At 37.0% G+C, this 26,084-nt stretch overlaps 1 protein-coding gene across 1 annotated transcript in view; it reads right to left on the reverse strand.

Moving 5' to 3' along the window:
- Positions 1-8,734: 8,734 nt before the first annotated feature.
- Positions 8,735-26,084, reverse strand: part of LOC149162352 (uncharacterized) — a 187,476-nt gene continuing 170,126 nt past the window's right edge. The window contains exons 26-31 of the mRNA XM_089437229.1: positions 14,585-14,691; positions 14,158-14,265; positions 13,875-14,059; positions 13,482-13,646; positions 13,178-13,364; positions 8,735-12,011 (exon numbers count right to left, since the gene is read on the reverse strand). Of these exons, the coding sequence (XP_089293355.1) occupies positions 9,492-12,011; positions 13,178-13,364; positions 13,482-13,646; positions 13,875-14,059; positions 14,158-14,265; positions 14,585-14,691 (3,272 nt within the window). The 3' untranslated portion in view covers positions 8,735-9,491. The remainder of the gene's footprint in view (positions 12,012-13,177; positions 13,365-13,481; positions 13,647-13,874; positions 14,060-14,157; positions 14,266-14,584; positions 14,692-26,084) is intronic.

Consider the following 26,084-nt stretch of genomic DNA (forward strand, 5'->3'; position numbering starts at 1 on the left):
GTGTTTTTCCCAACAAATCACTTGTGATAACATCTACAACATCTACAATCCACTTGTTATTGAGCTATTCATGTTATCATTGATCATGTTTAAATATACCTTTGTTTTGGTTCTTGATAATCCAACCGTTCTTGAAAATCCACTTGTGATAACATGAATATCTTTTGAATTATAGTTGAACAACTTCCTCTCATCAAGATTAGTTGGAGGATTTTTAGGAAATTAGTAACCATTTGATTCAAACATCCACTCCTATAGCCTTCAAGTACGTATCCACGCAACTACTCCATAGTGGATAATAATTTCCATCAAATATATAAACTGTCCTTGAATATATGTCTTACATATGATCCATGCTTGTTTATGATCTTCCCTCTAGTGATTAGATTGTCAAAGGGTAACCTACTCTACTACCAAATATGGGAAATATTAAGTGGGGGGGGGGGGGGGTTGTGAATCAGTATTTCATAAATTTCAACAATTAAAGATCACAAAGAATTAACCAATAATATCACATCAAGAAATACACAAAAATTATATGAACAATTTATTTATATTACAAGGGAAGCTACAACTTTTAGATTTACCAGCTACAATTGGAAGGGCTACAAACCCAAGTTTACCAGCTCCCACTAGAAGGAGGTGACAACCTCCTAAAGGAAGCTACAAATTCCTTCTCTAGAATCAGAATGCCACCCTATAGAATAAAAAAATAAAATAAATAACTTCTCGGTCTCCTGTACGAAGGATAATGATCTAAAAATAATATATTTCGAGCATTGTTATATCTTCGTGTCTACTTCTTTGTCATGTATGCAATTTATGAAGATATTATGAGTACATAATTCAAAGAGTTAGTCTATTTCATACCTCAACACAAGATTTCCCTTACTCTTCCTTGATTCTGCCTCATAGCTTCATCAAGATCCTTGAAACTTATTAGATTTATATTCAACATTAGTCAACTCGAAAATATGCCTCAGGACTTCAAATAACTACCTTAAGGAATTGCCTTGAAGGAAGGCAAAAATCAGTCTCATGTTTGTATTAGATCTTGCCTCAGACTTTGCCTTGGATTGGTCTCTAAATCAACCTCTATTTATTCTCAATATCATATTTGTATTGGGTTTCAATCTGCCTCAAGTATGCTTGAAATAACAAAGAAAATACCATTAAGATCAACCTTAAGTTGACACATTTTGTGTCCCCAAAATGTCTTAGAAATCTCAAAACTCGGATTTGCTAGAAGAGGGACTACAACTAACTTTGCTTTGCCTTAGAAAAGGTGCAACAAAACAATTTTGATTTTCCTCGGAAAAAGAGCCACGAATAGCTTTGCTCTACCTTAGATACACCTCAGATACACCTCTTAAGGTTCCTAAGAAGAAGTCTAGCCAAACTAGGCCTCAAGTAGGCATAAATAACTGCCATAAGAGGGTCGAAAAGGAGCCTCATACTATCCCTAAATGGGTTCAGAATCTACCACAGGTATAGGTTCAAAACTAGCCCCAAGAAGCCTGAATTGAGCTTCAGGCGAACTCAAACAAGGGCCTAATAACTTAGACTGTCGTAGAGATCGTAATACCTTTAATTTCCTTTAGACCAGTGATTAAAAACAATGAACAACGCCTCAAAAATACAAAATCACCTCGGTGAATAGCCATAGATGATGAACAAAAAAAAGATAAATTTAACCTTGATCAGTGTTCTTCATAACCCCTTCACTCCTCTTTTTGAGTCTTGGTCTAATTCTGAATTCATCTTTCCAAAGATGCTCCAAGTTGATGCTCAAAATGCTCATGGCTAGGGCATATTTATACTAATTGGAGGGCATGACTATTTTAAGAAACACCCATTTCTCATGGTTGTCTTCCATCGCAACATCATTTTCATACTGACATCACTTAATGTCATAATGAATATGGGCCTTATACTCACCATTGCCAACCCTCTATATGTAACATTGAATGATCTTTCCAACATCTCCTTCAATAGCCTTGTTGTTATCATAAGTGAACACATCTAAAGGCATGATGGCTTTAGTTTGCACCTTAGAAATAAAAAAAAGATAATATTATAAGAATAACCAACAAGGGCACACTTCTTACATGTAGGTCCAAACCTTGATGTTTTTTGTATCACTTTTCCTTATAGTACCACCTTTCCTACTTTCTTAAGGATTAAGCCGTGATTATTCATCTTTGATGTAATGCCTTCATTTTCAATTCTTTGGAATCGTTTAAATTTAATTATGTTTAAATGCTCTGTGCAGATATTTTTATTACTATGACGTATTAACATAATTGGGTAGACATATTGTTATAATGTTGAATACTATTAAACATTTATATTTTGCAACTAATGAGAGAGCCAACACTGATTGAGACATGAGTGCCTATAGGGGATATGATATCTCAAGAGGGGAAAGGTAACAGGGTTTGAGGGAATGTTGTGTTTGATATGTCTCCTACCCACATTGCCATTGGTTTAACCTTGACTCTTTTATGTTGTTGATATGAGCTTAGACTATAGTTTATAGAAGGTATGGGAAATAAATGTAACATTTCCCTAAATCTATATAAGCATCTCCTATATTCTCGCAACTTGCTCCCCTTACATTCTTGGAACTAAAAAGAAGTTTGGATTAGGTTCTTGTTATCCATATTTCACTCATGAAAAGAGAGGGGAAAGAGGAAATTCAAATGAAAAAAGAGAGATGGTTTTTTGAAATGAAAGCATAGAGGAAAAGGGATCGTTTTCATCGAAAACAAACGTTTCCACACTATGTGATGGAACAACGATGGAAGAAAGAAATTAAAACATTGAGATGAGCCAAGAGACAAGAAAATTTCGTTAGACTTAAGGGACAAAAACTTGGACCAAGGATTGTTGAGTAGAGAAGGAAGACTCTCATTATGTTGTGTGAGGCAGGTATTGTGGGTTGCAAAGACTCATTGCTTTGTCCTAAAAAACTCAGCCATGAGACAATTAGTAATTTTCTTGCTCTAATGAGAGACTATCTTGAGTATTTTGCATTGTTTCTTCACCCTATTGGTATCAGTCTGTCTAGGGGGTGCTATGGGTGGTTTCAATAACAAACTACCTATGGTTGGATGAAAATCTTCCACTTCAATCAATTGTTTGGTGTTTAGCCTTCAACATTGATAGGTCTGTCACCTTTGTTGTGGAAATTCTTTATATAATTTGATTATAAAATTTGTTGGTTTATGGGTAAATAAATTTATATTCCTATAGATTGCACTAGTAATCTATTACAATAATCAAAATGGTATATATGGAATGGAATTATATTTGGATGGGTGATTTTTCCATCTAATCTATAGCTAAAAAATTAGTTTGGGTTATTTGGGTTTGTTTTTTAGCATTATGTTAAGAAATTCATTATTGTAAGATAGGTGTTCCTTACTACTAAGAACTTGGGAAAGTTATACAAATAAAGGAATACTTTTATGTTAATTCCTTACTGAGTTGCATCTATGGCAATGAACAAGTGTCGAGAGAAATGTTGTAGTGGCCATTCTCTTACAACATTTTGTCATTGGCGTACAAAGCCTTGCTTTAGAATCTCTTGATATTATTCTAATATGCATCATTCTTTTCTCACCCAAAAATAAATTTGTGGCCTACATCAATAGTTAGATGTGTATATACACCATTATTCCTTTTGGGTACTCTATAAGCCACATTCATTATAATGACTTATTCAGGAGTACTAGCATGCCTTTCACTACCATCATGGAAGGTAGTCTAGAAGTTGCAACAGTTATCTTAACCCTTTGCTGAATTGAATCATAAGAAGTAATCTTTTGGGGGATGCAATGTTGTTAGTCTTCCATCTCTGCTTCGTTGTATCAGATTAATTTATAATATTTGTGCTTGTCACGGCTTTTGGGTTGCAACTAATTGTATATTTAAGCATCTAGTCAATAATGTGCAATGAAAGGCTATTTATTTCTAGTTATAATCAATGGCAGTATATGCTGAAGTTGAAGATAAATTTTATGGTGTTGATTAAATCACAGTCTAGAATAACATTGAAGACAAGTTGTACAATTCTACATTTTTTTTATATCATCTCTAGATATTGTAAAATTATGGTTGTAACTCTTAATCTTAACTATGTAGATACTAACAACCTCTCTGTTATTAATCTAGATAGAACACTTGATTTCCAAAGGTGGTTTTTGAATCTTGAGGGCAAAGTAATAAAAGAAATTGTTGCAAAACCATTGGTGTATTGAATATGCATTCACATACATTTGAAAATCAAGTGAACTAATAAAATCTTGATATTGAAGTCAGTCTCTATAATGGCTGGAAATGGAAGATACAATAACTTCGGTCATTGAAAGCTCTATTACACCATATTTCTTTGGAATTTACAACATGGACAAAGGAGTTTGATCTTCCTAATACACCATTCAAGGATGTTGATTTTAAAAGCTTCAGGGGCATCTTTGGTGTTGCTTATTGTTCCTTACAATCCTTTTGCACCTATTTGTAGTTGGCTTTGTTTTCATATAGGGTTGTGATCTACTTTGGTCTATTGCAAAGTAAAAAAATTACCCTAGAGTTGAACATATTGAGGGTGGAATACATATATGGGAATAAAAACTTATCTCATGGTGTATCTCGACTCTACCATAGCTTGCATGACCCTGGTGCCAACATCCTAGAGTTGAACAAATTGTTTTTCTATTCAACATTGGGGTTAGCCTTAGCCTAGGGTCAAACTAGCTTGGAAATATATATATATATATATATAGAGAGAGAGAGAGAGAGAGAGAGAGAGAGAGAGAGTAAACGATTTTTGGCCAATAAAGAAAGAAATTGTAAAAATGGCCAAAAGCAATGAGTGAGACACTAATTATTAAAAATTTAAATAGCTAAGAAAAATTGATCTTAGGAATGTCAAATAAATAGGTTAGTGTTAGGTGTAGAAAAGAAAGAATCAACGGGGTAACCCTAAATTACTAAAAGGTAAGTTTGATTATATAATATTAATTGAATATCATAAATAGTATTATTAATGTCTTAATATTAGTTTTAGTATTGTTGATTATATATTATATATTATATCAACATGTAATATTATATTAATTCTAACATTAATAAATTAAATTATTTGATTAATGTTAATTTCATATAGTTTGATTTTAGATTATGTTAATTATATATGTATTGTTAACATATGTTATATGATATGTTAGATTAAATTTTTAGATTATTCTATTAAAGATATAATATTAGGTTATATTATTGTTAATTATATGTTATATTATAGGTGATGTTATGTTATACGATATTAAAGCTATATAAATAATGGAAAATTAAAGTTTTAATTAATATCTTAATATTATTATTTACCTATCTGTTTTATAGAGTGAAGTTCTATTAAAATTCTATTAATTTTTTTAATTGTTGACATATGTTATAAGTGGGTGAGATTGAATTTATTATTATGTGAAATAAGTTAGTTATGTTAAGGGTAATTAGTTAGAAAGATATGTAATTAAGCATAGGAAATGAATTTAAGTTATTAAGTATAAATTATAAGCTTTGAGAGGGGGTTGATTTAGAGGTTGATATTCATGAGATCAATCTTTCTTATATTTTTATATCTTGATAATGAATCTCAGTAGAAGGTTCGAAACGTCGATGAAAATTTCACAGATGCGATGGAACTGGAAACCTCAGTGCAACAAAACATTGATTGCATAAATCTAAAATTTGAAATTTAAATAGCCTCGAGTCTATACAATATCTCCCAACATCTGTAGTCTTTGTATATATTGTTGACCAGTGTCAATAAAGTAAAATAAATGGAGGTAAGCTTCAATCTCTAGAAGAGTTCATTATTTTAGGACAAAGAATTGTAGAATATCTAGCATATCGACAATGCTATGAATTTCTAACTTGTAGCTTGTGTTGCAAAACAATACAATTTCAATTTTAGACTTGTCATGAATATGGGAATATTGCATTTGATGAGTAAACAATTAATCGTGCATATTTTGGAATAGATTTTAATGTTCATGTATCCAGTTTGGCCCTTCTCTTCAACATTTAATGTTTAGCTTCATTGACTATTTACAAAATGACTAGCTTCATTGATTTGCACTTGAGGTTGCTATTATTGTTTCTTTATTATAACATTTTTTTAATCTTACCGTGTTTGTCCATCAATTACACACTTCAATAACATATGCCCTCACTAAGCTAAAATGTTATGATATTATGTTAAAATTTTGAAACACATCATATCAACGTATAGAGGCAGAACAAAGCAGGAGACCAAGAGAGACAATCTAGACTATAACACTTTCCACCTCTAGGGAACACTACACACTCTCCCTTACATAGTGTGATGACCTGATGAACCAATGAATTTGGTATATAGTGGTTCAACTACCTAGAAACTCTTTAAGTTTGACTTGGTTACATGCTCCTAATACCAATTGTTACAATGATCAATATACACAGGCTTTTTGTGGTAACTAGACTTACCAAAAGGTAGAGAAAACAAATACTTAATTAATTAAAAAAGCTATACAAAATCATGCTTGTTATCATCTTAATTCTAGGACAAATTATCCATTTGTCAATTTTCCTTTTATTTTTTTTTGTAAATGAAAGTGCAATAAAAAAACATCAAGTGATGAAGTCCACAACTTGAAGGGCCAGAAGCACCAGTAAGCAAGCAAGATATGTAAAGCACATGTAATCATGTTAGTTGTCTGAAGTGATGGAAGTTGGGTTGTTCGCGTTGTTCCTAGAGGCGAAAGACAGAAAGAGCATTGAACGTTCTCTTTGAAATGGATCATCCAGGCTTCCAACTTTTCGACCTTTTTAGATAACATGTTCTGGCCTTGCCAGACGACCACCACACATTCCCAAGTATGGCACTGAAAGTAGTGCATCTTGTTCAAGGTTGCAATTAGCTTTGTGTGCTCCTCCTGCCTCACTCGCTCTGCAGTTGCCATTCGATCCAGAATTGATTGAATGAGGTCCCGACAACGCTCCATGCAACACACTTGTTGTTGCCCACGTCCCACACGATGCGCCACCCCCTAACTCCTCACTCCTCCATGACGAACCGACCCGCCGCAATGCTAACTTCGCTGGGAGCAGCCCCCTTCATCGTCGATCAAACCTCCATGAGCGTTGCCACCCCTTGCCCCTGATGTTTGCCTCCCATTCTACCACCTTTGCAACTCGCTTAGGTTGTCGAGCTCAAGCAACCCCCTCTGGAGTCGCCACGACCTGAACAATTGGGGATGGGAGCCATCTCCATCTGGGAGAGGCTCACACCTCCCTCTAGACTGCCTGAAGAATGAGACATGTGAGGAGCAGGGCGCATGTTGATCCACCTATAACCACAAAATACTTGCACCAAGGGAAAGTGCACCCCTCCTACCGGCAAGACCACCTCAAGTCTCTCCAAGACAGACTCCAAGGATCTCAAACCCACCCTGTACTCAAGGTGCTTGGAGAGGATAGGGAGGTAGGTCCTCACACCTGCAACCATGCACCCTACATCACATCCCACACATTCCTTCAGGGACTGTGTTTACTCAATTCAACACACCCATCAGGGAATTTGATTTTTGATTTAAATTTGAGCCTAACCACGAGGGCGTCAAGGAGAATTGAACCCATGACTTCTCAATGAAAAAGTGCTTTAGCAACAAGACCTTGACCAATTGAACTAACGCTCATGGTTGTCAATTTGCTTTTTAATGTGAAGTGTTGCACATGAATTTTTGGTAAACAACTTGGCGTACTAAAACAATTTTGGTTATTCAAATTGAAATTGTGATTTATATTAATGTCAAAGATGATAATAGATCAAAAAGACTAATTATTACTAGTGGTAATAATGATCAAACAAAAACAAAAAATAGGGAGTGCAAAGGGTTCCTATTATAACAATTAAATTTACACCAATGTTATGCCACCTTTGGAATGATATTGCAACCAAAATCATTCTTAATACTTCAAATTATTTATATCCCTTAGATGTGGATGATGTCATCCACATGAGGAAGATTTTAAACATCCAATCATACTCTAGACTAACCCCGACCACATTTTTATAATTTCTTCCTAATAAACAAGATATTTTTAAAAATTACGTTGTTTCATTTTATCGTCCTCTTCTAAACATTACTCAATGTTTCTCTTGCACTTGTAGATTTCTTAACATTACTCAACGTTTTTCTTGCACTTGCAGATTTCTTGAGCCAACCTTACAACTTACTTTCCCATTGTTACTAGAACCAACGGATTCAAACATTTTAAGCCCTAAACCGGCAGAACCAACGTATTGAACTAGTTTTGGATTGGATTAGGATAGAACTCATCCACTTGCTGTGGTTCAAGCACTGAACCAGTGGATACCATGAGGCCCTTTGGAATTGAATGATAACACTCCAAACCTTGAAAAATAAGTCAATACCCTTTGTTGTCTGATAAATCACTTTTACATTTACTTGTATTAATTTAAACTTCACCATTAAAATTTAAAGTGGGACCCCATTTCAAGGTGTTTGGCGGTGGAATCAAACCCATGGTCCCGCGCATGAAGAAGATAAAAATTGTGCTGTTTTTCAGCTCTCAACACGTTTGAGGACCGTTATTGCATCACTCCAAATGAATTTATAAATTACAGAAAATGTATGTTACATTCCACAAGATCAATGTACACAAACTCTGTTGAAATCCCATCTACAATGACCAGAATCTGGCGCAGCAACCTAAAATCATTAACATCATGTATTTCACCTGAAAAAGTGCGAGAAGGGATGTCACAGTTCTCTGTTTTGAGCAACAATAACAAACTTCTTCAGTACACGCAGCTGAACACAACTGATGAATGAAAAAGCTGACCGGTCACCACCAGCGAAAATCATCACAACCACAATATCTCTGGGTTGACAAAATAATTTTGTCATGGTGTCCTCTAAAAAATGCAATAAATAAGATCCAATCTTGGTTTCTGCATACTACTTAAGCCCTTTAGGAGAAGCCTATACAGTTTGCACAAAGAGCTTCTAATTGTGTAACACTGCAGCAATGGTAAAGAGCTGCTGTGCCTTTACAGCATATGCAGATAGATAGCCGCAAAATAGGACAATGACGTACTATACCAATAATCTAGCAATAAATAGACTGTTCTTTATCGATGGATATTGAAGTGAATGGCACCTCATTTATTACACAGATTGTAAAAAGAATGACTTGTCACCTTTATATCCTGTTGGCTCACTAAAAATATTAACATTTCACCCCTGGTTACATTCAATATATTGCTGCTATCTTCAAATTGTGGGATACAACCAGCTTTCCACCTGCAAACCATTTTCTTTAGTGGAATTTTCATCACAGATTTCCTCTGGATAATTCCTTTTTGACAAAATTTCATACTTTGATTATCACCATCATTCTAAATTTTGGCATCTGGTTCGATTTCATTCTATTACTGTCATTGGGTCCAAAGCCTTTTCCCCATTTCCATTCCTGTGGTCCGAAAAATCTGATATCCACCAGCTTGAAGGATACCTGTGACGCAAAAAGTGCTTCAAAGTCTTGGAGTCAACCATCTCATCCCTAATGTCAGCTAAAGGCACTTTCCATTGCTTGTTATCCCGCAGACCTTTAGGCATGAGTTTATCCAAAAGCTTGCAAACCTCTTGACCTGCACGCTTATCTGCAGACATCACTGCCAAGCATTCCGCTGCTTTTTGACTAACTACATCGGAGGGATCCTCAATTCCTTCTATACAATCATCTTTCATTTCAATTATCTTAATTAGCTTTGGAACTACATTGAACCGAAGAGCAAGCTCAACAGCTTTGGAGCTTAAGCGGAAAAGGCGTAATAGAAGCCATAAACTACATAAACGAGGATCCGTTCCAGCGAAACCAACATCAGACTGGGGTACTTTCAAGTCTAACAGTGATGACATAGTACAAATGAACTCCTCTGAACACATACAATCGGCTACATCTGAATGTGTTGCTGTACAATGGAGTAACAATATAGAAGCTTGTGCAAGTCCCCTTTGTTCAGGGTTATGGGCAGCACCTATAAAGTCATATGCTGGCAGAAAAATATCAAAATTTTTGTGACGTGCCAGTAAATATGGACGTAACTTGAATAGCAACAGTAAGGCCAGTATGAACCGTCTTTTATCATCAAAATCAAACTTTTCGATACTGATTTCATTTGTTGATGATGCTCCTACTATTATTGCCTTTCTTACTTCATGCAGAAACCGTTCCTCAATTGCAGCGCCAAAGTCAAATTCTGGATTTCTGAGGAACTGATCTATGTAAAAACCTCCTATGTACATTTCCCGTGCATAACCCTGTTCTTTACTGTCTTCGTACAGGGATTTCCGCTCATCATTGAAAATTGCAATACGAACCCATCGTAAAAACACAGGTCGCTGTTCTTTCAAGTACCATGATGGTATGCTAGTTAGTCCTTCATTTTCTGCTAACCTCTGCACATATTCCGCCTCCTTTCTGATTGTAGTCTTCACCCGCAGACGTGTGCCTTCATCCCAAACCAACCTTGGAGATTGAAAATGGCCATTGTACATGTCACATGCCTCCGATGGATCACGAGCTATTGCTGATAGTAATTCAATTGGCAGAAGCAGCAGTAATGTCTTGATCACCAAGGGTTCTTCTTTTGTTTTGCCTGGTGTAGGCTCTATAAGATCAAAGAGTTCATACATATCAGTTGCTTCTTCCATACTGTCATCTGAAGTCGAAATCCTCCTATCGGAACCATTGGCAAACGACTTCAACTTAGCAAGGTCTTTCAAAAGCTTGGTTCGCCTGATAATCCCACTGCCAGCTAACAATAGCTGCCCAATGACTTGGGCAGCTAAGAGCTGAGAAGAAAGAGGAATTGGCACTAGCTTGATCACCTCCTCTTCTTTTGAACTGCATAACTGTGGAAAATCAACCTGGCAAAATAAAGCTAGTAATGGTAAAAGCAATCCACTGGTGGCAAAATAATTTGTTGCAGATAAGGTTGCTGGCATGTTTTCACTTAACAAGACAATTGCTTCCAACGTGCCCATGAGAACTTGCTCACTCCCTTGCTTTCCAGCTGCATGCCAGAGCTGTACAGCTAAAGCAGTCATTATTACAGATTGAAGCACCACGCCCCTTCCTGACTGATGCTCTGACAATATCTTAACTATCATAGCTATTTCCACTTGGATATCCTGAAAAGAAAGTCCCGCAGATACTAGTCTTGAAAGTACCTGTGGTTTGAAGTGTTCAATAAGGTCTTCTCTGCTATTCATAACAGCATACTTCAAGCATCTTCTCAAAGCAATAAGAACAGACAAGTATGTTTCTCTTGCTTCTTGCTGAATACCATCTTGATTGTCAATATTTCCATTATCCAGTATAGAATCAAGGTGTAGTTCAAGATAATCTTGAATCGCATCAAGGTATGAGTGACCTTCCGGTAGATTGAAAGTCTCTATATAACCATTGCAGAGGCCTCTTACAAACAGTCCACCAATAATTAGTTCATCTTTCAAAGATTCATATTCGAATTTTTGCAACCATTCAAGTTCATCTTCAAAAGCCATACTGTTCCCAGTAATATAACTCAAATTGTGCTGTTTGAGGCGCTTGCAGATTTCTAACCATAGTTCTGCTCGAACTTTGCTGGTCCATATTGATGTTGGCTGGACAACATCAGTATTACCCAATGAACTGAACTTTTCTGGGCCATCTACCTCTTCCAACCATTTGAGGAGTACATGGGGAATGATTCTTAAGATTACAGTATTGCCACCTTGCTGCCCGGCCAAAGAAAATTGATCGACTTTATTAAGCACACGAATCAATGATCCCAGAACATCTGCAGCTGAATAAAGAATAGCTGATTTTAAATCATCTTCCTTTATTGTTGAATTGGCTGGTGGAACTGCTAGCAATAGTAAGGGCAGATAAAGACCCTGGAAAAAAATGCAAAAAATACAATATAAGCAAAGAGATTGAAATATGATATGAAAAGTAAGACAAAGCTCTGATGAATTCGAAAATTTACTGGCTCAAATTTTAAATGAAATATTTGGTAAAAAGAATCAAAAGAAATAAATATGCCGGGGAAACTATGCCAAAGGAATCTAGTCATAAAGTCACCTTTTATTCTAAACATGGTATGAATATGTACATTTGGGACAAGACCGAGAGAAGGTTCATAATTCTAGAATTAACGAGATGAATGTTTAATGAAGCAGACTTCAAGTAACTTTCGGTCAGTGTTTATTTGTATATTTATGAATTTATTTGTTGACCAGTTTTTTTCAGCACGTAATTGTTGGTCAATTTTTAATCTGTGTCTTTATGTATTTTTTGGTTGATCAGTTTTTTTTTTCCCTAGACTTTTATTGGTTCTGGTCCGGTTCCTGGTTTTGGGGTTTATATGTTTAGAAAATTAAAAGAATGAATTTTTTTTAATGCGTACTGCACTTTATCGATTTCGTTGCCCACATTGCCAATAAGCTCTATTACAGATCCTTCACAATTTTTTGCCAATTCTGATTATTTCAACAATGATTTAGCTAGGCAACTACTAGTCAACCCAGTCAATTTAGCTAGGCAACTACTTGTTAACCAATTGTAATTGATATGTTGACAGCTCTCTCTCTCTCTCTCTCTCTCTCTCTCTCTCTCTCTCTATATATATATATATATATATATATATATATATTCAAGAGAGACTTGGACCTCCAAAAGCTTACCTCATGATATACATATTTATTATTTATAACAGAATAGACCTTTTACATGTCTTTCATCTACTACTTGTTGTCTAGTCATGTCTTCAAGGCATATTCTGGTTGATTTCATTCTGGCTGAGACAACATAACGTAGAAAGTATAAGACTACAACATACTGTCAGTGGTTATTGTTTTTTATTCTGTTGCAGACAAATGAAACAAAATGATCCTTCTTCAGGGTTTAAGCTGGCACAAGTTACTAAATTTATTGAAACCTTGAAGTTTAAATGTGCCTAAACTCTGCACACAAATCCTTAATGCGTTTTTCTTCCTTTTCTTAAACTCACAGAAAAGCAAAATAATAGTGTGCAAACGAAAAATTAAAAAATTAAAAGAACCTGTTCGATGATCCTTTTGCAGTACTGATCATCTTCAACAAAACGTTTCAAACAGCTCAAAGCTGCAAAGGAAGTTGTAGTTGGCCCTCTAGGTGGATTGGCAGAAGCATCTCCTGCAGCAGAACAAAGAGCCCACCACAAACCTTTTGTCCATCTAGTATCATCGCATAGGGCATCTCTTCCAGCACTGAAGTGTGAAAACTTGCATATTCAGAAGTTGAAGTAACTAGAAAAACACAATGCATTTTGTAACAGATCAATAAGTTACGGTATACTCCAGAAAAGGAAAGGCAGATGTTCTAACCTTGTTGAGCACAGGAGCTCCAAAACAAGCAAAGAACCTGCAATAGCAGGCTCAATGATTGAGTTGCACATTGATTCTGGGAAAGGTGCATCTTCTTTCAAACTTGTTCCAAGTGATAGTACACTAATTGAAAAGTCCATTGCTGCTTGGGGAACTTCCTCATTCCTTAACAGATAAGTACACAAATTAGAGGGAAAAAAAAAGTAGGATGTCCAAGGATAGGACTAAATCCATCAGGAGACTATAAGATGTGAAATGAGAAATATGAATGTATTTTCTAATGACATTATGATTTAAATAGTAGCATTCTGCATATAACTTGGTCATTATAATCTATATGTATCATATTTCTTTTATAAAGAACAAGATAACTGGAATATTTGGCATTTTTACCTCATATTTCCAGCACAGGACCTCCTCAGAATCTTAGTTGCCTGCTGGACTATGTCAACTGCTGCGTGTGGGGAATCGTGTTTCTGTGCAATGCACGTCCTAAGGGCAGGTGTAGCCAAATAAATCACCACAGATTCCAGATCATCTGGCAAAGAACGAATCAACAACCTCTCCAGTAGATATGCCTACATCATGGTTCTTAAAATATTAGTCCAACGTTGTCAAAATATGACATCTCCTAGTTTGACCATAAGTATAGTTAATCTTCAACACAAATCTTAACCTGAGCCTGCAATAATAGATGTATACGATGCATTTCTTTTCTCCACAAAGAGCTAGAGGTAGACGAGGAACCCGCCTTCTGTAAACGTGCTGCGCACCTCCGTAAATCCTATTTTTTAAGCATTAAACCACAGGGATCAGCAATTACATCAGCAGCTATAAAAATGTTTCTTTGTTTTTACGAGGAAATTTTGGAGAATTGCCTATATGGGGATAATGAAAAATTGACTCAACATCAATAACTGGAGATAATATCCTATGGCCAGATTCAAGATTTTGGTTTCACAATTTAAAGTGCAACTCAGAAATTTCCAAGCATCGATGTACATTGATGCGGTTTAGTTTTTCTATTCAATATTTAAATGGCATACCAGTTCAACAACATAATCTGGCAATTGATTTTAATTGCACTAGAATATGATTCAGACCTGTATAAGATTATTAAGAAAACCAACATCGTCGATAATTTGATAGTTTGGAAACCGCTCAGAATCGAGTAGATTTTGTAGATAAAATGGTGCAGTAAATATTGTCTCTGCAAAAATTAAAATCTTATCAGAAATGTACCACAGCCACGTAAGTCTTGAAGAAAGTAATAACAGATAACTCCAGTCTAATGAAATAAACGAAAAAGGTTCCATACTATTAGTAATCAGAGAGAAGTACTTCGTACAAATTTAAGCACCTAAAAAGACATCCAGAGTTCATTGATTTTTTCATTGATAACAAAATTCAAAATTAGTGTAGCAAAGATCGAGCACCAACATTAAATGTTATTAAGTATATTTATTATTATATTATGCTAGTGAATTAAAGTTTGTAAGTCATGACAAGGCGTGACCGATATGTAATTAATACAGTTAACATTAGGGTTAGCCTGTTAAACCACCATAATGAGTCCATAGCACTAATCATAGTGTACCAGTGGGATGATGTATTTGTGGGAGTGTGATATGTAAATCTGTATAAATGTAGCGTACCTTGGCCTGGCCATATGTTGTATATTTACTGCAGCATTGTTATGATATTGTCTCATATTCTATCCACTCTCGTGTTTATCATGAATATGTGTGTATTCTTTCAAATTCCCAAAAATTTAGTCAGTTAGGATGAAGGATGTGACAAGGTGATTCATACTTTGTGGCTAAGGGAAACCAAGAAACTGTCTTGGGTAATGCAACTTGTTTTCTGAGCAAGCCTCAAGAACAATATTTGCCAGGTCAAAAGAGATTCCAGCAGTTTCCATTTTTGTTGGCCTACCGACTAGGAATCTTCATATAATTGCTTTAAAATAGGATGAAAATTGTGGATTCGTTATGTCTTAGCTAGAACAATAAAGCATTTGGCATAGAGTAACTTGTTTCACTTTCAATTTTGTTTAAGGCCTATTAATGCCTGAAAATGAATGTCTTATTCCACATTCTCATGGGCTTTCTTCTTTGACCAGCATAGCAGAAGTAATTTGGAGTTTAGTGGCAATTACAAGTTACAGCCTTACAGGGAGATACTTGGAGGCCATGTACCTTGTTTTGTCTTGCCTAAGCACTAATCACCTTCCAAAGTAGTAGGGCGGGCTTCATGGAGGCTTTCTCATAGACATATCTCACCATGAGGTCCATTTGGGCATACTTGACACACATTTGACACATGATTATATTGCTTACATTACCTTGTGTTGCAGTCTGTTGGTCATCATTTGGAGAATAGAGTTTTGGCATCAAGGCAGACTATTGGGCATTTGTTTTGGGCTATCTTGTGACACTTCTAGAAGAGCAGTCTTGATTGAAGAACAGTTGTTGTAAACAGGAAGACTTGGATACCAATTTTGAAAGCAGGCCTTTGGGCATCATTTGGAGCAACCTACTGACAAACTTGAAGGCACCTTTGGAGAAGAATATAGAAAAATAGAAGACCAGCTGGAGCTCTATTTGAAGAAGTGTTGACACATTCATTGAAGAATTATAGAAGCGTCCCTTTTTGAAAGTCATCTTGGGTAGTTTGAAGAAGGATAGGGAGCAGATTTGGAGCCATTCTGAATATAATTTCAAGGCACTACTTAGGACTGTATTGAAGATCACTTGAAGCAGATTTGAAGGATTCTAATTGCAGATTTAAAGAAGATAAGTAGCCAGCTTGAGGACCTCATTGGCAGCAGCTTGAAATTTGTGCAGATCAGTTGAAGGCAGTGTTTTAAAAACCATTTTCAAAAACCGGTTACCGGTCAAACCGGCCGGTTAGCAAGCTGGCCGGTCCGAACCGGCCAAAAAACCTGGTTCTAGATGGCATTTCGCCTTTTTTGGGCCCTAACCGGTGAAAACCGGCCGGTTTTTGGCATGCCCACCGAACCATGCAAAAAGGCGGATTTGGTTTGTGGTTTAGGGGTTTTGGGGGGGAGGTAAAGGTGTTTTCCCTCCAAAAACACCCTCTCCAAGCTATAAGAGACCCCTCTCACTCTCATTTGTCTCACAACTGATTTGGAGTGTTTGTGAGTATTTGTGAGTTTGTTTGTGAGCTTGGAGAGTGTGGAGTTTTTGCTGAAGTAGTCATCTTGGAGTTGGAGTTGGAGCTATTTTGGAGATAGTGTGTAGCTGTCAGTGGAGTTGCCATCTTCAAGAGGAGGCTAAGGGAGCTAGTTTGCATTTCCAGGTAAGGATTTGCACTTGATAATTCCTCATTTGAGTCTGCTGTCCATGAATTTTTTTTTTATGTGTTATAAACTTCTCACTTCTATGATCTATCATATATGCTATAAACTCTCTAGCTCTATGCTATCAAATTTTGTAGCTTGAGCCTTGCATGTGCATTTGTTTTCCTACATTTATCTTTGGTTTTCCATTTTGCTTAGCTGCAATTTTTTTTTAAATGGCAGATTTCTTTGCAAATTGTTATTATTTCAACCAAACATGGCTCCAAAAGGAAAGGACAGTGCATGGGCTCATTGTGATGTAATTGATGGAAAAATGATATGCAAATTATGCCATAAATCTATTGGAGGTGGGGGTATTCTTAGGTTGAAAAAACACTTGGTTGGGATAAGAGGCCAAGTAAAGCCATGTGATGCACCAAATGCACTGTTAGGTCCTATTAGGGAAGAATACATTTCCAAGCTTGAAAAATTTTATGAGGATAAGGCTAGGGAGAAGGCCATCCAAGATGACATTGCAAGGAAGAGGGAATTATTTGAAGCCATGAAAGAGAGTGGGTATGATGATTATGACATTCAAGACTCCACTTCTATCCCTTCCACCAATGACCCCTTTCACTATGTTCATCCTTCTATTGGCCAACCATCAAAAGGAACAAAGAGAACAAACATCCAAAGTTATTTCTCATCTTCTGCCAATTGCCTCTTCTAATCCCACTTCCTCCAAGCCAAGTTATCAACCCACTTTGGATCAACATTGGAAAAGACAATGCAAAGAAACTTCTCACCAATACATTGCTAGATGGTGGTATGATTCAGATATCCCATTTAATGTTGCTCGCTCACCTTATTACCAAGCTATGTGGGACTCTGTTATAGCTGCAGGAAAGGGCTTCAAAGGCCCTAGTATGCATGACTTGAGGGGAGCTCTTTTGCAAAAAGAGATATCTTCCATTGATGAGTATTTGGTTGATTTTAAAGAGTCATGGTTCAAAACAGGTTGTTCCATTATGTCAGATGGATGGTCCGATGGAAAGAACTGCACTATCATTAATTTCCTTGTTTCTTGCCCTCAAGGAACCATGTTTTTGAAATCAGTTGATGCATCTGATAAGGTAAAGGATGCAATCCTTCTATTTGAGCTTTTGGATAACGTTATTCAGGAAGTTGGGGAGCAGCATGTTGTGCAAGTCATCACTGATAATGCCTCAAACTATGTTCTTGCTGGAAAGATAGTTGAGGCCAAATATAAGACCATATTTTGGACTCCATGTGTTGCACATTGCATAGACCTCATGCTTGAGGATATAGGCAAAGTGGAGTAGGTAAAAAAAACTGTAGAGCATGCCAAGTGCATTACAAAATACATTTACAACCACTCATGGGTATTGAACCTAATGAGGAAACACGCTGGAGGCAAAGAGCTTGTTAGGCCTGCAATTACGAGATTTGCAACTCACTTCCTCACGTTGCAATGTCTCAATGGTCAACATAAAAACTTGCAGAAAATGTTTTCCTCTGAAGAATGGTCTGAATCTCGATGGGCTCGTAGACCAGATGGAAAAGACACCAAAAAGAAAGTGTTAGACACTTATTTTTGGAAAAGGTCTGTAGAGCTTGTGAAAATTATCGAGCCCCTTGTTAAGGTGCTAAGGTTGGTGGATGGGGAAAGATTGGCCATGGGCTACATTAATGAAGCTATGGATCAGGCAAAGGAGCAGATACGGGCAGCTTACAAGGACAGGTTAGCTAAATATGGCCGTATATGGGAGATCATTGATAACAGATGAAACAATCAACTCCATCGTCCTATACATGCAGCCGGGTATTTTTTGAACCCAAGGTATCACTATAAAAATCGGCTAGGAGATCAGCATGATGGGGAGGTCAGAGCTGGATTGATTGATTGCTTGGAGCGCATGGTCCCTAGCCATGTAGACCAGTTGGAAATACATAGACAACTTACTATTTTCAATATGGCAAGTGGTACTTTTGGCAAAAACTTGGCAAATATGGCAAGAGATGTGGACCAACCAGGTAAGCAATTCCAAATTCCATTTTGTTTTTCATTTCAAGTTAAAATTGTTTACGTTCTTTACAATTCAAATTATAAACTAAGTTACTAATTAATGTCTTTTTCTTTGCAGCACATTGGTGGGAGTCATTTGGTGGCCAGTGTCCTCAATTGCAAAGGTTTGCAATTAGAGTCCTCAGTCAAACTTGCAGTGCTTCAGGTTGTGAGCGCAATTGGTCTGTTTTTGAGCGCATACACACGAAGAAGAGAAATTGTTTGGAACAAAAACGGTTAAATGATCTTGTTTTTGTGCAATACAACCTTCGACTGAGGAGGAACCAAATGATGAGCAAATCACCTGATCTAGATCCCATTGTGTTGGACGATATTGATCTAACATCAGAATGGGTGGAGGAGACTGAAGATCCTGTGTTTGAGTCTGATTTTGATATCGACATGGCTTTAGTGGGGGATGAGGCAGATTATGTGGCGGCATCAGAACCAGGATTAGTAGCGGCATCAAGGAAAGGCAAGGAACCAATCGAAGGCACTAGTCGTGCAGGTCGACAAACTCGTGCTTCCATTAGGTCCACTTCTATTGTCATTGGTGGCATTGATACTGAGATTGCAGATCAGGCTGAGGCATCCTCAGACTCCGAACCAGATGATGTCTATGTAGCTCCTGATGATGATCCTGTGTCTAGTAGTGGTGATGGACTTGATGATTGATCATGTGTACACTGTAGACTTGTAGTAGGCCAATGGCCTCATAGCTTGCAGCATTGTTTTTGGACTTTATAGGCCATTTAGAGCCTCATTTCTTATGTATTTTGCTATTTTGTCGATGATATGTATTGTACTCGGTGCCATTTTGATATATTCACCTTTACATGGTATATAAATGAGCAAAATTTGCATATTTTGTCTCTATTGGCTTGGAATCATGATTTTACATCTTAAAAATAGTTTTGTTTCATTAAAAATTAATTATTTAATGTATTTTTTTAAAACCGGTTCGTTTAGACCAAACCAGTCCCGGTTAGACAGGTTCCGGTCGGTAAACCGGTTCATTAGGTGGACCGGTCCGGTCACCGGTTCCGGTTTTAAAAATATTGGTTGAAGGACATCCTCTAGACCAGCAGAATTGTTGAAGAAGATTGTTTGCGTAGACATGAAGAGTCTTGGAGACACATACTAGACATGTTCGAGTTGACCTCGACGAACCAGCACCTAAAGTATTTTGGAGACTATTTAACGCATTTGCGGAAGCAAATCTTGGAGTTGAGTTTAGGACTTGCTGAAAAATATATTGGAAGTCCTTGTTAAAATTTGAAAGTTCTATGCAAAAAACTGAATGTGCTTTGCAGAAAATTGAATGGAACTGAGTGTACTTTGCAGAAAGTTGAATGTACTTTGCAAAAAACTAAATTTACCTTGCAGAAAACTGTATTTTCTATGTTGTTGCAATTACTTAGAATCCATATTTCTTCTTCAAAAATTTTCAGATCAGCAATTGTAGATAGAACATAAACTTAAGGATCATATGAAGACAGCCAAGCACAAATATAAAACAGAGAGTTAGGTCCAATGACCAAGGCAAAACCCACAAGGGGAAAACCCAAATGATTATTCTTCTATTAGATTTCTTCAATTGTTCAACAAAGTATAAAGCGTTGAGAATTCAATAGGGCAATGAATATGTTAATTCTCTTAACTTGATAATCGTTTGTGTTACCTTCTACTTATTAGCTTTGTTCGTTATTATTCCAATATGCAATACATCAAACAGCGACCAAAACAATAAGAACAATGACACATTGTTTAGGCTGCAAGCCAAGGCCAAAACCCCTCCTCTTTCATATCTTTCAATTGAAGAATACCATGACCTAGACTCAGACAAATACCCTCCAAGATCAAGTCTACCATGGCCTCCTATTGCAATATCTTCAACCTCCCAGTAGATCCGAAATTATGCTCCCCAATAACTGCTGCAATTGTTGTTGCTTCTCTAGGAGACTTCTATCTCACTCTAATAGCCTTCCTCTTGACTTCGCTTGCCTTGATATGAGTACTAGGGCTAGTAAGATGCCCTAAGAGACTTTCTCTTGCCATCCCTTCTCTTTTGCTCCAAAATTGAACCCCAGAAGATCCCAGTGCAGAAACCCTAACTTTGATCTTCCCAAAAGAATAGATAAGACCCAAACACTTCGACTTATTCGACTTTTCTTACTCCCTTTTTCGACTTCTATTTCTTTTGCTTTTTTGCATGAGAGATGAGTGAGTGAGTGATCCAAATGGAGGACGAGTTCTTCTTATATATAGGCTTCTTCAAGGGTGGACATGGCTCTTCATGTAGGCCGACTTGACAACTCATTAGGTTGACTTGATCTTGGAGATATTTTGACACTTTCAAAACATAAATTTTTCTTTACAGTTTACAATGTGCCCATAGGGTCTTCCATATATGATAATGACTCTTCTATCTAGGACAAATCCTAGAAGCACTCAATGGGTGCTTGACCTATAAAATAAAATAACTTGAGCATGAAACCCTGCTCCAATAATAATAACAATTTCTTTCCCATTTTATATTTACAAGAATACATTTCATACTTATGAAGGCCGAACCTATTTACACATTTTTCAACACTCCCTCTTAACTAGGGAGGTATTCATAAGAGGTACATGGTTATTCTCAATCTGAAGAGATCTCATAAGAAGAATCGGATTGGTAACCAATCTGTCTAGCATCATATTAACTAGCATTGTCACATAGAAAGGCCTTGACTAACAACTCTATCTCTCCACAAGGTCAGAGCACAATGTTGGCGAGACCAATGATGTATAGACACCATCATCATTGTCTCCCAAGGTACATACCCCACCCGAGTGTTCATAGAGTATGACCTCCCATTGGACTATTCTTATCTTGGGTAGCTAATCCTCAAAGAATATCGGTCCACGACTACTCTTGTCTTGAATGCCCTACCACATTCTCAAAGAGTATCGAATGCCAGATGGTTACCCAATCCTCCATTCTTTCTTCCCAAGTGAAGACAAGAATGTAGTGTCTATCTCTCCCTCTCAATTAGGGAGGACAAATCCACCAAACCAAGCTTGTCCCTTAAGTATACAAGCTTCTTGTTCAGAAGTGATTTCATCAATATGTCAGCTACTTGTTCATCAGTGGAGATATACCATAGCTGCAACACACCATTTTGTACTAGCTCTCGAATATAGTGATACTTGTTGTTGATGTGCTTTGTCTTTCCATGAAACATTGGATCCTCAGACAAACGAATACAACTGGTGTTATCACAAAGTATCATTGTAGGGTTCATCGGTCCTTTAAACAAGTCAGATAGCAGCTTCCTTAACCATACTGCTTCTCTGCTTACTTCACATGCTGCAACATATTCAGCCTCAACACTACTCAAAGCAACGATGTCTTGCTTTTTGCTCATCCATGAGACCATGGAGGATCCTAAACTGAAACATCCTCCCATAGTGCTTCTTCCATCCTGTTCACTGCCTCCCCAGTCGAAATCTGTATAACCAATCAATTGGACATCATTCCTTCTATCATATTTCAGACAGTAGTTGATGGTTCCTTGCAGATATCTCATAATATGCTTTGTTTCTATCCAATGATTGTGCTTCAGCTCCACTTGGAATTCACTAAGTACATTTACCGCAAAACATATGCCTGGTCAACCATTCACCAAGTACATAAATGAGCCAACAAGTTGTCTATACCTGAAAGGATCCATAGGGCTTGATTCGAAACTCCTCAGTCTCTTCAAGTTTGTGATCATCGGAGTGGTCATAGGTTTACAATTCATCATGTCGAACTTCTTTAGAATCCTGATCACATACTTTCTTTGACCCAAATAGATTTCATTCGTTCCTTGCCAGACTTCTAGTTCCAAATAGTAATGCATCAACCCAAGATCTGTCATGTCAAATTTTGCTGCTAGTTCCTTCTTACATTCTTCAATTCGACTTTCTACACCTGTCAAGAGAAGATCATCTACATACAAAAGAATAATTACAGGTTCATTGTTTACAACCTTAATATAAAGGTTCGAGTCAGCATAGCTTTTTGTGAAGCCTATTTTCTGTAGGTATGCATCCATTCTAGCATTCCATGCCCTTGGTGCTTGCTTGAGGCCATATAATGCTTTCTTCAATCTGCAAACATATGCCTTCCTATCTTTGACTTTGAATCCCAAGGGTTGTTCTATATAGACTTCTTCATCTATAGTGCTATTTAGAAACGTAATCTTGACATCCATTTGGTGGATGCTCCATCCATCGATGTTGCTAGAGAGACTAATGATTGAATCGTTGTATATCTTGTTGTTGGAGCAAATGTTTCTTCATAGTCAATGCCTTCAAGTTGAGAGAACCCTCTAGCCACAAATCTTGCTTTATACTTATCTATACTTCCATTAGCTGAATGATTGATCTTTTAGATCCATTTGGAAGTAACCACAGATTTGTTTTCGGGCCTAAGTATGATCTCCCAGACTCCATTCTTCATTATAGATTGATACTCTTCATTCATGTCATCCTTCCATTCTCGATGTTTTATAGCCTCTTCAAAGGCGGATGGTTCTGCTTCTATTAATTTTGTCATGTATGCAGCTGCCATCATACCCAGAATATTTCTTGGGTCTCTTACTTTCTCTAAATGATCCTTGTGCTGCCCCATGACCTTCTGCATCAAGTAGTGTGGACTTCAACCAATTAGGTCTTTTCCTTGTTTCTGGAATGACCACTGGTTGAACAGGTTCACTAGGTCCTTCTTCTTCATGGTGTGATCCTTCTCCTTCCTTGTCAACTTCTTCCTCAAATATCGGAGTTCTTCGTCATCAGAATCCATAGAAAGTTCTTTTGACTTCTTGAATGGTATACTCTCATCTGATATGACATCACGACTAACTACAATGTGATTTCCATCTTTCATATAGATTCTATAGGCTTTCGATGAGTTACTATACCCAACAAATATACCCTTATACCGGAAGGATCCAACTTCTTTCTTTTGTCCTTTTGTATATGAATATACACAGGAAACCCAAAGATTCAGAGATGATCTATAGATGGCTTCTTCCTAGCGAGCACTTCTTTCAAAGTCTTGTATTCTAGAGATATGTGAGGGCATCAATTTTGAATGTAGACTGTTGTCTTTGTTGCCTCACCCCACAAAAAATTAGGTAAATCTTGATCGTGTAACATTGCTTTTACACTTTCTTCAAGGATTTGTTCTTTCTTTCTACGACTCCATTTTGTTCGAGATTGTATGGAACTATCAACTCCCTCTTAATCCCAGACTCCTTACAGAATGCTATAATCTCTTTGGACGTATATTCTCCTCCATTATCAGATCTTAGTATCTTGATTCTTCTTTCTATAAGGTTCTCCACTTCAGCTTTGGATCCTTGAAATTTTGTAAATACTTCATCCTTGGTTTTCATTAAGTAAATCCAAGTTTTTCTTGAATGATCATCTATGAATGTGACATAGTATAGATGGCCTCCAAGTGATTTTGGAGTCATAGGGCCACACACATCAAAGTGGATGATATCCAAGGTTTCTTTCGACCGCAAAGCACTGCTTCCAATTGGTCTCTTGGTATTCTTGCCCAATGCACATCCCTTACAGACACCTTCATGACCCTCCTTCAAATTTGGTATTCCATCTACTATGGAATTCAGAGTTGGAAGAATTTTGAAATGTAGATGACCAAACCTTCGATGCCAAAGTTCACATGGACTAATCTCAGTGTGTACTAGGGCTTGGTTTACGGGAGGTATTAATCTGTAAAGCCTTCCTTCTTGGATACCAATGACTTTTTCTTGATCTATGCTTGAGTCTTTTCCCCAAACAATTACTTTTCCATCAATGAAGGCTACTCTATCTCCTTTGTCTTCTAAACCTGACATAGAGAGTAAGTTTTTGTGCAAACCTGGAACAAATAGAATGTTGTTGAGGTGGATGTTGCTTCCATCTTCAAGTTTTATGGAAGTTGATCCAATGCCTTTCACTGGATAGCTTCTGTTGTCTCCAAGTTCCACAGAATAAGCGGATTTTCCTTTTTGATAAGGTCTTCAATTGGTGGGAGTGGCCAGTCATGTGCCTTGATGCACCACTATCAATTAGCCAGATGTCTTTGTCTTAGAATGTCCCAAAGAGAGACAAGAAGAGACCTTCATCCCTTTCTTTGAATGATACCTTCTTTGAAGAGAATAAGAAACTCCAAGCTTCTTTGATACCTTTCTTGAGATGGATTACAATCTTTTTGATGACCTTCTTCATAGTAGAGGAGATCTTCATGATGCCCTTATAGAACCAAAGCTCTAATACCATGTTGAAAATTCAATAGGGCAATGAATATGTTAATTCTCTTAACTTAATAACTGTTTGTGTTACCTTTTACTTATTAGCTTTGTTCGTTATTATTCCAATATGCAATACATCAAACAGCTATTAAAACAATAAGAATAGTGACACGGTATATAGGTTGCAAGCCAGGGTCAAAACCCCTCCTCTTGAGGGAAAAACCCGAAAATCTCTTCTTATCTTTCAGATCTTTCAATTGACGAATACCATGAACTAGACTCAGACAAATACCCTCCAAGATCAAGTCTACCATGGCCTCTTGCTGCAATATCTTCGATCTCCCAATAGATCTGAAAGTCTACTCCCCAGTGACTGTTGCAACTGCTGCTACTTCTCTAGGAGACTTCGATCTCCCTCTAATAGCCTTCCTCTTGACTTCACTTGCCTTGACTTGAGTCCTAGGGCTAGCAAGATGCCCTAGTAATAACCTTCCCTTCTCTTTTGCCTCAAAATCGAATCCCAAAATATCCTAGTGCAGAAACCCTAACTTCGATCTTCCTAAAGAATAGATAAGACCCAAACACTTGACTTCAACTACTTCCTCTTCTTCACACTCCCTTTTTCGACTTCTCTTTCTTCTGCTTCATCGCATGAGAGATGAGTGAGTGAGTGATCAAAATGGAGGACGAGTTCTTCTTATATATAGGCTTCTTCAAGGGTGGACGTGGCTCCTCATGTAGGCCAACTTGACAGCTCATTAGACCGACTTGATCTTGGAGGTATTTTGACACTTTCAAGACAAAATAAATTTTTCTTTACAATTTACAATGTGTCCGTAGGGTCTTCCATATATGATAATGACTCTTCTATTGAAGACAAATCCTAGAAGCACTCAATGGGTGCTTGACCTATAAAATAATGAACT

The sequence above is a fragment of the Pinus tabuliformis genome, chromosome 5_2 (assembly GCF_031772625.1).
Source record: "Pinus tabuliformis cultivar Carrire ecotype Pingquan chromosome 5_2, CPIR1, whole genome shotgun sequence".
NCBI classification, from domain to species: domain Eukaryota; kingdom Viridiplantae; phylum Streptophyta; class Pinopsida; order Pinales; family Pinaceae; genus Pinus; species Pinus tabuliformis.